The 17,352-nt window shown below is 42.5% G+C and overlaps 1 protein-coding gene across 2 annotated transcripts in view; it reads left to right on the plus strand.

The window, feature by feature from the left end:
* Nucleotides 1–17,352, plus strand: part of SUB1 (SUB1 regulator of transcription) — a 155,575-nt gene that overhangs the window by 15,592 nt on the left and 122,631 nt on the right. For both annotated transcript variants that reach the window (XM_044073441.1, XM_044073442.1), the window contains exon 3: nt 15,360–15,479. In XM_044073441.1, coding sequence (XP_043929376.1) covers nt 15,360–15,479 — 120 coding nt within the window. The remainder of the gene's footprint in view (nt 1–15,359; nt 15,480–17,352) is intronic.

Below are 17,352 nucleotides of genomic sequence, written 5' to 3' on the forward strand. Positions count from 1 at the left end.
CTGCACAAATATCTATGTTCTCCATTTTTAGGAGTGCCTTGAGAGCGTGCATTTTGAGGTTTAGACTTCTAGCATTGAGTAGCATTACCTACAGTCAGATTTTGCATGCTTGTATCTGTCTGTTATGGTGGTGCTACTCGGGGCTAGGGTCATACTGCCTGGGCCACATGATCCGAGAGCTCTTCCATGTCTCTCTTCCTGTAGTCCAGGGGGGGTACGTCTCAAGTCATTCACTCCTGCATGGACAATGACAGAGTCGTATTTGTACTTGTTGTGGAGTGACTTGAGTATGTGGTGGATCCTGGCACCTGACTAACTTTCTCCTTGTTCAGACTGGTGAGTGGGACATCAGTGTCCCTGACTAGAGTCATCTATGACTAAAGTGTTGGGTACATTGTCTTGCCTTAGGGGCTGCTGTTGGGTTGCACACTGGTGTTGTGAGCTATGTGTCACTTTGGTTGTGACTGGTGTTTGTGTTTTCAGCTTAGGAGGTCCTTGTTGCTTGGGCAGGTTAACGTTAAGGGCCTCCGGATATGTGGGTTTAGTGTTGCTATATGTGGGTGTTGATGGTGTGGATTTTGAAGGGCTGCGAGTTGCTTGAGGTGTAGTGCAGGTGTTCACCTTTTCCTCTTGACTGTCTAGCAAAATCTTGGCCGGAGAGAGCTTTGGCTATGTAAGTGCATTTCTCGCAGGTTGTAGTGTTTGGTAGTAGGAGGAGAGGGTTTGAGGCAGTTGTCGCATTGCCCCAGTATGCCCAGATTCACCAGGTGGGCAGGAGAAATTGCCGGAAGCTGACCCTTGGACATGCCTGTGTAGGTGCTTTTTTTGTAAAGTATGAGCCGTTTTCCCTTACCTTTGCAAGGTACTTTGAATTATAGGCTGTTTAGTGTCTACGATTAATTTCTCCTTATTGACCAGGAGAGTTGAGTGCTTGTATCAGTTTCAGGCTTCCTAGTGCTTTCCAGCAGGTTCTAGAGCAAGTGCTAGTCACAGGGATTCAGATTTTAGTGTAACTACTGAGAAACCAGCTAGTTCTAAGGGACGATTTGAAGAGCAGACTTTCTGGCACCTGGAATAGTTTAACTGTAGCCTCCTGGTGCTGCATGATACTAAAAATGTGCAAACACATGCATTTTTAAGCCAGAAAGTTGAAAGGGATAGAAATCGGCCCAAAAGGCTAATACAGTTACAATTTCAGAGCTGGAACTAACTCTAGTGTTAGGCAGTACAATGCTCACCACTCCCACTAGTAAGCAGTAGGACTTCCCTCTACCACAGCAAGGTCTGGATAGCTCTGAACACAGAAAATAAAGTCCTGAGACAAGCAAAGCCTGGGATCTGGACTGGCTAGGAATGGTGGGAAACGAGCAGACAAAATAGTGTGGGTTTTTTTTTTTTTTTTTTTAATGGGCAATGCAATAATACAGTAAGTAAACACAGAAAAGACCAACACACTTGAGTATGTATTCCTAAACAGTAAATGCAATTAAAACTCTACAAAATTAGCAAATTGAAGCAAGGCAAGTGCACAACTGAAAAACTATTTGAGGCAGTAATACAGCAGAATAAGTAGCTAGTCTACATATACAGAGAATTTATATATATATATATATATATATATATATATATATATATACAGAAAAGCAGCTAAAACACAAAAATTCAGATGCAGTGCAACCTAGAACACTTGAGTTGTAGCAATATTAAGGCAAGTACAGTTATAATAAATGCTCTAAAATATACTCTATATTTCCAAAATGTTTGAGAAGCACAGTCAGAACACAAGGAGAATCGGGCAATATTTTTTTTTTTGAAAGGGAGAAAGGAGGAACGGAAGGCCTTCTCAGATGTTCTCTCTGTATTAGAATGAGCTAATGACACTAGACTGGGAGGAGTGTCCCAGATCAAATTTACATATGGGGCTGGCAACTGCAAAGCCACCAAGTATAACAGCAAGACGCCAGCAGGGGAGGGTGGGGACCGATACTTAAGCAATTGGCCACAGTAAACACTACAGAAAGCCACAAAATGAAAGTTTTTAAACGGATAAAGGCACAAAGAGACTATAGAATGATTTTTAACTGTAAACAAATCTGTTACCCGTGCAGATTAGTTAATAGCAGTAAAATGCAGTAAAAACTATACAGCAGGCAATGTGCTGTATACAAATTACTAGAAACCATAATCCGTATAAGTAAGCCAAAAAACAGGATACTTGTATGTCTCAGATCAGAGTTGTAGTAAACGCCCCTCCTCCACTCTGCTCAGTGTATATAGACATATATGTATATATAATATGCATGGGGATATAGATGTGTGTATCTGTGTATAAAATGTGTGTCTGTGCATGATATATATTTGTTGTGTGTGATTTGTATAGTACACGTATGTACAAATTTAACCGAGCATCATATAGCTTTATAGTAAGCACTCTCTGGTTTGAAGTCTTACTTCTGCTGTTCCCAGATGATGTTAAACTCTTTGCAGAAATTCAGTGATCCTTGTTCATCACTGTTTCTTTGTTCATTTCCGAATTGCATCTCCTGATCATGCTTCTGCCTCTTGTCTTGCTGAAAGGTACCAAGGTAGAAATTGAAAAGACTAATTTGCTTTGTTCTAAGCCTTTTCAGTCCCACCCTAACCCTCCTGACATGCCCTGTCCTTGCCTGTTCCTCCACCTCCTCCCTCCACTGCAGCCTGTGTCCAAAATGACCTGCCTCAGGCAAATGACTTGCTGTGACCTGGTAAGCCAGCTTTTGTTTCAGTTGTTGCCCGGTGTTTTATTCCTACTTACTGATGGAAATTTGGCCAGGGCATCAAAGAACTTCCCTTAAGTTCCATGGGATCTTTTACCCCCACCAGAGCTGCCACCAATCCCAAAAGAGTGGGTCGAAGTTTAACGTTTCATAGGTTCCTGGCCAAAAGATATGGTCCACAAAGACCTGACGCATGTCCAGAAGCCATGTTATGGCTTTTCTGGAAAGCAAGGGGCATAAAAGATCTCTGTAGTGCTGGATGGGATATCAGTACATCATATGACATATTGTGCATGTACATTTGGCAATTTTACTTTTCAGTGTCTCTGAAACTACCTGTCCTGCATATTCATTTAAAATTGCTTTCAAAAGAAGATGGTATAGCAGTTAATGTGACAGAAGTGGGGACTTTGGCAAGAACCTAATTGAATCCATTGTGGCTGCTAGTTTCCCTCTGAAGAAAATTTGTAAGCACACAATGTTTCGGCAAGTAAAGTGTTGCTTTTAGCCATGTAACTGCAGAAAATTTAAGGAGGTTGAATTCCTTTTTCAAGAGCCAGCGATCTCTGCCGCAGGTGAGTAGTATGGCTTATTGTAGCAGTTCAGTGACTACATGTTTGACTGTTTCACAGAACTGTCAAATTTCTGCTTATTCAGCTAGATTGCTTTGAAAATGATATGTACAAATCTGGGTCACACACTGATAAGGTGAAAAATCAACATGGCTTTTATTGAAGTCTTACTTGTAAAACTCCACTTGGATCTAAAATGAGTCATATAAAGGAGTACAATCTGGAACTCCGGTCCGCTAATGATTGGCTTAAGATTTTTACGGTGCTGAGGTGTCAGCTTGACGCCCAACCTTCAACGAAGGCACGCATGTCTTTCGAACGTCATTCGACTGTGGAGAGGACATGCAGACTCCACACAGAAAGCGCTGTAGCCGAGAATCTAACAGGAGAACCTCTAGCTGTGAGGCGACAACGCTACAGCTGCACCACCGTGGCTTTGCATTATAATGCCAGTAAGTCTTGGCTTTGGACTGTGTATTGGAAAAGCATAAGATTCACATGGAATTTGTAACCTACCTTTAGACAAGTATACTCTCAACACAACTGTAATTTTTTTTTTTTTCTTTTTGTATTTATTTTAAACTAGCTTACTAGAGTGCTGTGTTTTGTGTGCGCGTGCAAAGTACATGGTTTGCAGTCACAAGATTGAGGGCCACAACATTGAGGATGGCAATCCCAGGACCACAACATTGAGGATGGCAATCCCAGGACAAGTGTATTGAGATCTGAGAGATTAACTGTCTGCACTGTTGAACTCCCAGACTAGACACAACTTGAAATCCATTTATGTAGGAGTATTTTAAATTATTTTCAGAAAAGTTGTCCTTTGGTAAATGACTACTGATGACCCCACTTTAGCACCCTTTGTGTAATTTATGATAAAATTCTGTTTTCTGCTTTTCTAGAAGTGGGCATGCTAATTTTCGTTGTCTCAGGAAATGTTAGCTTCATGTACTTGTGTTCCCTTAAGACTATGGAGTTAAATCTCCATATGTTGTAAGATTGTTGATGCTGGATTTCTTGCCTCGAGTAATGTGTATACCATCATTCAGATGTGGTCATGCTGTCAGTCATGTTTTATGTTATTGCACTATTCATTGTTGGTACAATGAAACGGGTGGGGTTTGTATTGACTTTCCTGTGCATTTTTTTCTCCCACTTACATAGCTGCCTTCAATTTTTGATGATAATATAGTTCTACTTTGTGAGTGCCCATGAGATGCTTTCTTAACATTTCTTCCTGTGCATTCTATCCTGTGTACAGCTTGGTATCACTGGCAAACTCGCATGCACTTGTTTCAGTACCACATGTAGAGCTTTGAAAAGGCTGCCTTCTGTATACTCTCTCCATAGCAGCCAGCCAGAGATTCCCCATTCTTCTTTGTGGACTTCAGAGAGGGTCCTTTGTTTTTAAGCATTTGCTTGACCTTTGCTGCTGTACCCGCATCCTGTCGAGTTCTGCGGCTGACCTTTCTAAAGTCCCAGTTCAGGTACCGTAAGTACTTGGGCTTTGGCAGGCTTGTGCTTTGTAAAGTTGAGCAAGTATGTTCATCATGTGGATCACAGTTGTAGTATAATACCTTTTAAATGTGGAGAAATTTTCATTTTTTAAGCCCGATGCTCTTGAATGTCCAAAGTAGGTACTCCCCAGATGTAATTTTTTTGTTACTGGTAAAATATTTTGCCAGTCTGACTCCTGGGTGAAATGGTCACTGTCAGTGCTCATGTTCAAGCCCTTTGGTCTACTGCTGCAGAAATGCAAGCTATGTGCAGTTTTTTTATATTTTTGCTTTTACTGCTTTCAGTCTCGGACCTCAAATGTTGCTTGTGTTTTAACATTTTGTTTCGTTGCCACATGCTCAATTTGTGAGAGACTTGGTTGGCTACAATCACCTGCATTAGAAGCTAAAGTTAAGTGCAAACTTGCAGTACTGTATTATAGTCTTTTGTTAAGTGCAAACTTGCAGTTTTAAAAGTTTTCTCTCTCGTTAGTTTCCCACCCATCTTCCCTGTTCCTGTGTTGGTGGCTCTTGAATTGCCCACCCCTCCTGTAAGTCTGTATTTGAGCACTCCTCCCGAGTCCATCTCATCTGCTCACTTAACCGAGTACAGACAGATTATATTCAGAGTCTAGTGTTCAAATACAGAGAGAAGATTTGAGAAGGCCAACCCGCTTAGGTTCTTCCTTCCTCTCTCCTTGCACTTTTACTAACAGATAAAATTGCATTTTGTTCATCTGCTCTATTTGTATTTCCTCCTTATTTTGCTTTTGCCTCTTCTTAAAAGTACTCCATTTTATTTATTCTGCTGCATTTATTACTGCTTGGTAGTAGCCTGACTAAATTGTAACTGTTAAGTCTTTTCGTTTAAGCACTTGGGCTTCATACCAGTTGTTTTACATTAATAAGGTTTGTGGTCTGCACTGTTGTGGCAGGACAGGTAGCTTGCGTCCTTCTAAGCTGGGAATTGCTGACTTGAAGGCTCAGTGTCTGCTATGTTTTGGTTCTGGTTTAAGCACTGCGCTAGCACTGCGCTTCAGGCCAGTTATTCTACATTAAGAAGGTTTGTGGTCTGCACTTTTGTGGGAGGATAGGCTGGATTCTGCCCTTCTGAGCTGGGAATTTCTGGTAACAGGCTTATTGTGCCTGCTTATTTGAACTGTTTTTCTGAAATTGGTGCTCCTTGTTGCTGTAGCTTAGACCAGATCCAGGGCTGCTGATTCTAGCTTTGTTCGTATAACTTGAGCTCTGATCCAGGCAATCCCCCCCCCCCCCCCTTTTTTTTTTTTTTTTTTTTTTTTGAGAAGGTTCCCTTGCACCCTAGTGGCAGGAGTGTGCAGTTAGAACTTGTCTGAAGACTGCTGGAACAGGGCTCAGTTTTGAGCTTTTTTCTGGTAACTTGTTTAAATCAGTTCATTCTCTTTTTTTTATATATATATATATATATATATATATATATATATATATATATATATATAAAATTTTCACTTTATTCATCTGCTTTTACTGTATTTGTGTTTCTTCCTACTTTATTACTAGGGGCATTGACTACAATTCTGATCTGAGATATACAAGTATCCTTTTCTGTGCATTTAAAGTATTTTTTGATTGTATCCGCTTTATTTTCTGAAAAAAAAAAAACAGAAACAAAATATCTGCCTTTCTAAGCTAGTGTAGTCCAGTTTTCAGGTTAGTGCTAGATTCGGGACTGTTACAAATCTCTGTGTTTGCCCATACCTTACTTGAATAGAAGCAAGTTTCTTTGTTCACCTGTGAGAGAGGCCCCTATCTGTCCATGGAGGAGTGGTTTCAGCCCAGAAATTAGTACTTTATTGGCAATTTTGGGCTGATTTCTATCTCTTTCATTTCCCTGCTATAAAAAACACATTTGCCTGGTTTTGCATGCCGGGCAGCACTGGTTAGCTAGGGTACAACTATATTCCTGGCTCCGCAAAGTCTCCTCTTCAATGTTTCCCTTGGAACTAGACAAAGTTTCAAGCTAAACACTCAAGCCATACATTTCTCAGCCTGGCACTTGCTCAAAGCTCATAGCAAGCACTTAAGCCCTAGCACTAGACCCCCCCCCCCCAACTGTACAGTAGGATAAGGCTCTCTATTCGACCTTACCAATCCAGTAAAACAGTTCACTGTACCTATCCAGGCATGTCCAAAGGGCAGTTTTCAGGTGTACTCTCCAGTCCAACTGGTGAATCTGGGCATTTTGGGGCAATGTTACAACTGCCTCATGCACACAGACAACCCTCTCCTCCTACCACCAAACACTAATACATGCGAGAGATGCAATTATACAGCCAAATTGGAGGCTAAGTTCTCTCAACCCAAGACTGGATCAGACCGTCCAGAGGAGAAGGGAAATACTTGCATCACACCACCAGTCTCACATAGACCCATTAAGCCCGCACCGGCAGAAAACACACAAATACATGAAAACATACTCTGAGGCTCTAAATAAAAATCTGCAAAAGCAACAGAGACCTCCAAAGCAGACATCCAAGCAACCTCCACCCCCCCCCCCAACACAAACCATGAAACACATACTTCACAAAACCAGTGTGCCATGCAATTGCAGCCCTTAAGGCAAAATAACATACCCAACACACTAGTAATAGGTGACTTTCTATAGCCAGGCACACGGACGTCCACTCACTAGGCTGAATAGGGAGAAGGTTACTGTTGGCTGCCTGTCTGGTGCCAGGATCCGCCACATAACACAAGCATTCAGGTCACTCCAGAACAAGTACATATCCGACTTGTCTCTCATTATCCACGTTGGTGTGAATGATCTGAGCCGTACCTTCCTGGACTACATGAAGAGAGACATGGAAGAGGTCTCTGATCACGTAGCCCAGGCCGGTATGACCCTGAGTAGCATCCTGCCCTCGCCAAGAATGATACCACGGTATAAAGAAAACATGATCAACTTCAACAATTGGCTAAGTTTCTGGTGTCATTCAAAGAGGATCCATTGTCTGTCCGCCTGGGATGACATGCTCGACGAGCCCCTCTGCTTCGCTAGAGACTGCTTGCACCTGTCACCCTTGCCATTTTGAATAATTATAGTGCCTTTTTTAAGCAAGGCTCAAAAGACAAACCCACTGCTGTAAATAGCACAAGTAACAAAAAAAAAACTGAGGGTAATGCTACTCAATGCCAGAAGTCTAAACCTCAAAATGCACGCACTTGAGGCACTCCTCTGTATGGAGTAAAATCGATTTATAGGTGCAGTAACAGAAACCTGGTTTAAGGCTGCAGAGAGCACACCAGTACTACCAGGCTACAACTCGTACCATACATTTTGGCTACAGAACCCAGACCGAAATACAAAAGGTGGGGGGCGTATCCATATTCATCAAGGATACCCACACCTCCAGGTTAGTGGCACAGCACAATGCTTCAGAGATCATCTACATGCAACTAACGGGCAAAACTGCAATTCAAGTTATAGCTTGCTACAAATCGCCCACCATGTCCCAGGACCCCCATTCTGCGTTTCTGGAAACTCTGGGGAAACGCAAAGATCCTACCAAACACCCTAATATTGGGTGATTTCAATTACCCAAACAAACTGGGAGAACTACTCGGTACTAACTCCTTTCCCAACATTTTCTAGAATTTATAAACTCAAATGCCCTGGATCAACTGGTCAACACTCCCACCAGAGGTGACAGCATATTGGACCTAGTCATCACTAACATGGGTGACCAGTGTTCCACACCGGAGGTAAACCCCTTGCTGGTTAGATCTGACCATAAACAAATCACTCTGGTTATCCACATTCCGCCCCCACCCCAGGACAAGGAAACCACCGTGAAAAACTTTTCAAAAGCAAACTTCACGTTCTTGAAGACCAAGGTGGAACGTTTCACAGCCCCCATGCTAAAAGATAACGCTGTCCAAGCTGCAAAATCCTTTATTAATGTATTCTACGGGCACCTACAAGAATGCATGGATCGTGTTAGCCCAAGCAAAACCAAGACTCACTCCTCCAAGAAAAGGAAACCAGTCTGGTGGACCCCTGCCATAAACAAGCTATACAATAGAGGAAGGAAACTGGTACAGAAAAAGAGTAAAATCCCAAGAAGGGAAGACATCCCTGATCAATATCGACAAGAAACTACGATCCCTCATAAAATCATCCAAGGCGAGCTTTGAAAGAAAAATTGTCAAGGATTCCAAAGATAACCACAAGGCGTTCTTTAGCTATGTCAAGAATCTAAGTGGCAGTGCTCAGATCTGCTCGGAGTTGGTGCAGAATGGCACAAAATACATTGAATCGACCAATGTCGTCAACATACTGGTTTAGTGCAAACTTCACCCCCCTCTTAACCCCCAAAAGGGCCCATAACCATACCAGAAGAATGTAGAGCCCCTGAAATCAGACACTCTGGTTAAAACCGCCCTCTCCAAAGCAAAAAACACAGCATCAGTGGGACCCGGACGGTGTCCCAGGCTGCGTCCTACATGAGCTCAGACTAACCCCTCACCTAAACACACTGTTCAAACTCTGCCTCTCCACAGGCTACGTACCCATAGAGTGGCGCACAGCACGGTTATTTCGCTCCACAAAGGTGGAGCCACAGCAGACTCCGGGAACTATTACCCTAGAAGCCTGACTAGCTTGGTGTGCAAGGCTGTGAAGCACATCATCATGGAACTCTACATTGGGAACCTCCAAACACTGGACCCTACCCAGTTTGGCGTTAAGGGCAGATCATGTCTCCTAAACCTGGTGGACTTCGGGACAGTTACCAAGGCTATAGACTAGGGAAAGGTGGTACACACAGCCTACCTAGACCTCGCAAAGGCCTTCAACACCATTCCCCATTCTGGTATAGACAAGCTCACCAGCCTGAACATAAACCAGTACGTCACAAGATGGGTTGCCAAGTGGCTCATGGACAGAACCCACATGGTGAGAGTTGCTGGAGCTAGATCTGACTCTAAACCGTTGAGCTGACTGAAAAATTTTGGGTGCCAAAACCTCCAGAGCTTTACTGCTGCCAGATTGTGCTCTTAAGGCTTTCAAGCATGTATGGTTGTCCTGGTGCTGTTCCTTTGCTGGGCAGGCAAGTTCCCTTTGGGGAATTTTTCTAAATTTTTTCCTGTCAGTTTAAAAGTTGTGTATAGTAACTGAAATAAAAATTCTGTGATGAAATTGTTTGGGGCTGGCAAGTGCTTTTACTGTGTCCTGTGAAAACTGAGAACTTGTAGAGTTTACCAGCATTTGCTGCTTGTCTTCCCCTGGAAAGAAATGCCATTTTTGGCCTGATCATGGAGCAAAGTACGTGCCTCACAGTCTGTACTACTTCCAGCCGCAACAAGAAAGTTAACCTGCCATGGTGACAGAAGCTGGTTGCTTATCAGTATGCCTTATTTGCAGGTGGGTGACTCTGTTGTGGCTGTTGACCACGTGTGTGTGTTACAGACATTGTGTGTGTGTTACAGACATTGTGTGTGTGTTACAGACATTGTGTGTGTGTTACAGACATTGTGTGTGTGTTACAGAGTGCGAGTGTGTGTGTGTGTGTGTTACAGAGTGCGAGTGTGTGTGTGTGTGTTACAGAGTGCGAGTGTGTGTGTGTGTGTTACAGAGTGCGAGTGTGTGTGTGTGTTACAGAGTGCGAGTGTGTGTGTGTGTGTGTGTGTGTTACAGAGTGCGAGTGTGTGTGTGTGTGTGTGTTACAGAGTGCGAGTGTGTGTGTGTTACAGAGTGCGAGTGTGTGTGTGTGTTACAGAGTGCGAGTGTGTGTGTGTGTGTTACAGAGTGCGAGTGTGTGTGTGTGTGTTACAGAGTGCGAGTGTGTGTGTGTGTGTTACAGAGTGCGAGTGTGTGTGTGTGTGTTACAGAGTGCGAGTGTGTGTGTGTGTGTTACAGAGTGCGAGTGTGTGTGTGTGTGTGTTACAGAGTGCGAGTGTGTGTGTGTGTGTGTGTGTGTGTACAGAGTGCAGTGTGTGTGTGTGTGTGTTACAGAGTGCGAGTGTGTGTGTGTGTGTGTGTTGCAGAGTGCGAGTGTGTGTGTGTGTGTGTTGCAGAGTGCGAGTGTGTGTGTGTGTGTGTTGCAGAGTGCGAGTGTGTGTGTGTTACAGAGTGCGTGTGTGTGTGTTGCAGGCAGAGTGTGTGTGTGTGTGTTGCAGGCAGAGTGTGTGTGTGTGTGTTGCAGGCAGAGTGTGTGTGTGTGTGTGTTGCAGGCAGAGTGTGTGTGTGTGTGTTGCAGGCAGAGTGTGTGTGTGTTGCAGGCAGAGTGTGTGTGTGTTGCAGAGTGCGAGTGTGTGTGTGTGTTGCAGAGTGCGAGTGTGTGTGTGTGTTGCAGAGTGCGAGTGTGTGTGTGTGTTGCAGAGTGCGAGTGTGTGTGTGTGTGTGTGTGTGTGTTGCAGAGTGCGAGTGTGTGTGTGTGTTGCAGGCAGAGTGTGTGTGTGTGTTGCAGGCAGAGTGTGTGTGTGTGTGTGTGTGTGTGTTGCAGGCAGAGTGTGTGTGTGTGTGTGTGTTGCAGGCAGAGTGTGTGTGTGTGTGTGTGTGTGTGTGTGTGTGTGTGTGTGTGTGTGTGTGTGTGTGTGTGTGTGTTGCAGGCAGAGTGTGTGTGTGTGTGTGTTGCAGGCAGAGTGTGTGTGTGTGTGTGTGTTGCAGAGTGCGTGTGTGTGTGTGTGTGTTGCAGAGTGCGAGTGTGTGTGTGTGTGTTGCAGAGTGCGAGTGTGTGTGTGTGTTACATACATGTTACTGCACTTTGAGTTGCATCCTATGTTTAAAGTTTTTTTTTTTTTTCTTCTTCCAATTTTTATACATTACCGTATTTCAGCATTGACAAGTTGAGTGCAAAACGAAAGAGCTATTTTGTACAAGAAAGGAATAGAGCACTCCCTTATGGCTTTTTGCAAAGAGAAGTTGGATCTATGGTCTGAAAGTGGCAACCCGAGTACGATAACCTCAGTCAACAGGTCGACGAGGGAAATGCTAATAAGTGCAAGTGTGGATCAGGTCGGCAACCGTTATTTCCTGAGGTGGAAGACCTAATCTGTGAATGGATTGCTAACAGGGGACCAAAGGCTTTGGTTGTGCACAGGGCTGATATTCAAGCATTTGCCCTTGCAATGGCACCACAGTTAGAAATATCCCCTGAAGAATTTAAAGCATCACAACACTGGCTGGATGGCTTCCTTCCTTCAGCGATATGAACTCGAAGATCAACAGTGTTAAAGCTGGAAGAAATTTAAGTTATTAAACTTGCACTTGCATTCAAGTCCTTTGGCATCTACTTTTCTAAACATGCACTTGCATTCAAGTCCTTTGGCATCGACTTTACCAATTTTCCAACATGATTGCTATAAATGAAACTGCAGTGTATATGGGCCAAACAATAATTGTTCACAGGGGTGCCTCGTCAATCTACATTCCCTCTACTGTTTATGAAAGTGCACGTGTTACCTTTATTTTGGCAATTTGTCTGGATGGAAAGAGAGCACCACCTCTAATCATTAGTAAGGGCAAGAAAATATTGAATGTGTTTTCAGGCGTTTACATTCTTGAAACCGAAAAAGCCTTGTGCACGCAAATAGATATAACGAAGTGGGTAGATCTAATGCTGCCACTTGTTTTGCGAGGTGGCAGAAAAGAGGTCTGCTAGTCTGGGATTCAGCCAGCACTCACTGCACTAAAGACATGAAGAACTTCCTTGCAGAGAGAAGAATAGATTAAGTAATAATTCCCGCAGGAATTACTGCAATCTCAAGAATCTTGATACTGCAATAACAAGCCATTCAAGGACCATTTGTACATGGAACTCGATTACTACATTGAAAACAGGATGGAGAGAAATCGGCGTGGAAACTTTGTGAAGCCTAGCCTATGAGAGGTCATGACTTGGGTGAAGAATTCATGGGATAAAATCACTGACAGCTGTATTGCCAATGCACTACGAGCAGGCTACATGGACAGGAACTCATTTGAGGAGAGCTCTATTCCTGGACGTGACAGATTGGGGCCAATGGTTCTACAGGAAATTGAGTCGCAAGAAATTCAGCCCGGAATTCTGGGTTGGGAGGGTTATGACCATGTTCCAGAAGATGACATGACTGTATTTTAAATAACTTTTCCGTTATCGGGTCAGCAGAATAGATTGCTTCTGCTTTCAGCTGCCAGCAAGCTCTCGTCAGTGTGTTTTTTTTTTTTTTTTTTTTACTTTATTGTAAGTTAAGGTAACGTTTTATTATTCAAAAAAAATTCTCCCCTTGATAAAAATGATAAAGGGGTAATTGCAAAGTAAGGCTGAACACCTATACCATATTCTATGTATACCACTAGTTCCCAGACTATAATTTTATGATTTTCCATCATTCTTCTCTTAGAATTTGGGTAAGGAATAAAAAAAACTAACACCACTCAAAAGTGACAGTTATTGACCTGTTTTATTCCCCTTGGGATGTCCATATTCTTTTGACAGTTAATTCTGTAAGGTGAGACCAAACGTGCTTATTTAGAATGGCAAATCATTGGTGTTTGTGATTTATTTTAAATGTGTGCGGTTCTGTTCTTGTACGTGTATTTTGTGTTGCAGAAACTTAGCATTTTTAATTGACTTCAACACACACATTGAGATTTTTCTGCACTTTCTGTTAAGCATGAAATATTGCACTGTTAAAGCCAAGGTGTAGATATTCTGAAGTTGAAATGTTTGCTGCACTGTTTATGGAGAATTATCGCACAATTGTTAATGCATTACCTAGAACTGTTGCCCCAGTAACTGGAATAAATGTTGTTGTATGTGGGGGGGGGGGGGTAAGAGACATCCCCTGAAAATAAGCCCCAAATCGTCTTTTGGTGCAAAAAAATATATATATAAAAGACCCGGTCTTTTTTTCGGGGAAACGCAGTACCAAACCTGACCCACCAACTATAGCTTTAGTTTGTCCCACCGCTGTTAACACTTGATTCCAATCCTTCTCTATCATAAGGATGTCAAATTAGTATGTTAATGTTCTGACTAATTGAAAAACTAAAGGAATGTTTTATCTGCTGTTTCTTGTGAGGAATAATCTGCTTTAAAATGCTATTGCACAGGTCACTACTCATTGTTTACATTGTGTGGATGCGACTGGTTACATCTTCCAGAGTGATGCCGACTGGTACTGTTTTGAAGAGGTTTGCATGGCTGCATTCTCAGAACCCCTGGTTAAGATACTTCTATCCTCTTTTGGGTAGAAACTTAGTATTTGGCCCGTCTACTGCAAGGGTGATCAGCTTACTCTTCTCACACCTTTTGATCGGGTAATCTCTCAGATTTTTCAGCTCTAGTTTCCAGATTTTCTAAGGGATTCTCTAACTCCTTATCCAGTTTTGGCCAAAAGCAGAATACAGTCTCAACAAAATACAGGTTAAACAAACTTTTAAGAAGAAAAATGGTAAGGGGTCTCCAAAAAGAAGCCGTGAACCTCTTCCCAAAATCAGGGACAGTCCAAGACTTGAGTAGTCAAGAAACCTTATGCCCCCCTTCCATCCTAGCCCCTTTTTCTTTTTCCTTCCAGAAAGTCTGAGTCTCCTTTTTCTGTTTGCAACAGATAGTTGAGACAAAGTAACAGATGGCAGTGGGAGGAAATTTTTCCTTTCCAGGGGATCTTTTCTCATTCTCTAAGTCAGACTGCTTCCACTGATTCTTCATCATATTATGTCGCAAGGAGTGCTTTAGAATCATTTTCTCCTTCAAAGGTGGGGAAGGGATATCGGGACCTCCATTTATGTATAGTGGGGTATAACTTTGGAAATCTTACTGGTTAGAAGTTTTACTGCAACAATGATCCATACAAAGAAAATGTATGAATGTAACTGTAGATGTTTACAAAGTTCACTTTTGCAGTACAAGTTCTACCTACTTTTATCAGTAGTAGGCCCTGTCCTCTCTAGAACATGTTGGCTAACAGCTGAGGTAGGAGAAAGGGATGGGAAGAGCTCGTGGTGTAATTTATGCATAGTATCTGTGTAACTTGCAGTCGCCAGCTCCTTATGGTGAGCAACTTGTACTCTCTGTATGGTGAGGTGTTATTACTCCATGTATATAGCCATAGTAAAATAAATGAGTTGGGAGCAGCTCTTTTTTTTTTTTTTTAATTCATCTGTAGAAGAGAATGGAAGATGGTGCAGGCTCAGTGCCTGTGTTGTTTGGGAGACAGGTATGCATACTTGCATTGGGCATAACTCTGCTTGTGCTGAGCTGCTCACAGAGCAGTGTAAGTTGGGCCAGGTAGGTTTCATTTGCATCTAATAATTACAAGTTGGGAGCTCCTGTTCTGTGACCTCTACTTTGTGTATACTTGCATTGGGCATAACTCTGCTTGTGCTGAGCTGCTCACAGAGCAGTGTAAGTTGGGCCAGGTAGGTTTCATTTGCATCTGATAATTACAAGTTGGGAGCTCCTGTTCTGTAACATCTACTTTGTACTTTTGTGTATGTGTGTGGTCTGGGAGAGGGATCCTCCTCAGTTTACCGTGATTGATGTAACTGATCTCTCTAATTTTATTTTTAGGCCAAAAAGAAGAAACAGGTTGTAGCTGAAAGACCAGCAAAAAAACAGAAAACTAGTGGGGAGAGTTCAAAGGGTGGCTCAGCCTCCAAAGGCGGCGATAAAGATGATAACATGTTTCAGGTACTGTTTCAAACTCTATTCATTTTTATTTAATTTGTATTCTATTAACTAGGTAAGTAAGCTTGTCTCTGGCTTTTTTGTAGCTATGATCTTCATAAGTGTGTGCATGCTCTTAAGATGTGGTTTTGTGTTGTGCATTGTGTGTATTCATTAGCAGTTTGGCCCTTCCATATTTTTGGGACAAGGCATTAACTTTCTACCACAGGTAATGTGTTCCTTCTAGCATTGTTGCGCTCTAAAGTTGATGCACTTATTAGCATTTCAAAGTCCCCCACTCTCTCTTCATTCCATTTTTTTTAATTCACTTGTCATCTAGAAGTCTTGGTAATAGAAAGCTGGGTAGGGCATTTCCTACTCGGAGGTATTCCCAGGCAGCTTGAAATGTTCTATCTAGCATCTTCTGGGTCTGCCCCTCTCTCTGGTCATCCCTGGGGGGGTGGCATCTTGGAAGAATAGCAGTTCTTGAGCGATTCTCACAAATTTAGAACTTATTTCTCTCTGGTGAACTTTGTGGTTTTGTGAAGGAAAGCTTTCTGCAGCTTGTTTTTGCAGTTTTGCTTTACCTATACGTGAGGATGGAGGCATCGAACAGTAGCGTTAGTAATTTCGTCTTGTGGTGATATTGTTTCTGTACAATTGTCCACTGTATGCAGTACTGCTGCTGCTGCCACACCCATTATTTGCAAATCCCTTAGTGCTGTATACTCACTCCTAAAAATCAAAATCCCATTGCACTTGTGTACCTTCTCGCATCAGCACTCTTGGCAGTCAGAAGTCTAATTCAGCATTTACAAGTACTTATTCGTGGGCAGGGTGACCATTAACAAGTTATCATGGGTGATCGTCCACAGCACTACTTCAATTGTTGCTTCTGTTGCAGTCTGCTGTAATGGGTAGATTGACGTAAACAAGACCGCTAAGCTTATTTTTGCAATGGCTGGTTTATGTAATGTAACTACTCCACCTCGTCATTTTCTTTACCTATCAATACACGTTGTGTTTTTTTTGCACTAATTTGCATTCTTTGAGGAGCCCTATGTCTAGCTAAGGCCTTTCTTCAGTTGCTTGTAAAAGGCCAATAGAGTTTTTGGAGTAATGTCTTTACTTTTAAATATGACAGAAAAAGGTGCATTTTAAATATGACAGAAAAAAACGTGTATTTTGGGCTGCCTGCAGGAGAAGGTCAGTAGGGATTCCTTGTGGATATTTTGAAATTTTATTGGGCAAGAGTGCATATATGATGAATGCATGTCTGTGTCTCACACAAAATAATCTGTTGGCAATGCCATGTAAGAGTACACCATGGCAAAGAAAAGTTTGTGAAGTTTAGTTGCAGCCTAGCAGGGTCACTGATACCAGACCCTGCCATGCATGACCCCACAAGCCAGGGGAAAGGTCCCTCCCCCAACTGAGATGTATTTAGACCTGTGATGAGGAGCTGGTTGATTTCACAGCAGCTGCATCCCCCCCACTAGACTACTGCATTAGTATATTAGTATCGGAGGTACTGTTTCCTTTGGTCTCCTCCAGAGGATATTCTGTTTGGGGAAGCCCTCTGTTTCATGAGAGGGCTTTTTCACGTTAGGAGTAAGAGTTCCTGGGGTTTTTTTTGGTTGTTTTTTGTGTTTTGTTTTTTATAGGCAACTTGTAGAGCTTTTAGGAGTGAGAGAGCCAAAGCCAAAACCTGTTCAACTGCAATGCAACTGTAGAGGATTCATTTGAAAATGCTTTCCTAGTACCAGATTGTGGCATCTTGCTTTGAGGAGGCCAGGACTTTTCTTGAAATCTACATTTAATAAAAAAAAAAAAAAAAAAAAGCACTACATTTGTTCATAGGTAGGTACTAGGCTATCTGCCCGAAGGCATTAATCAG

This window comes from Protopterus annectens, chromosome 1.part1 (genome assembly GCF_019279795.1).
Source record: "Protopterus annectens isolate FY-2018-M chromosome 1.part1, PAN1.0, whole genome shotgun sequence".
Taxonomy (NCBI): domain Eukaryota; kingdom Metazoa; phylum Chordata; order Ceratodontiformes; family Protopteridae; genus Protopterus; species Protopterus annectens.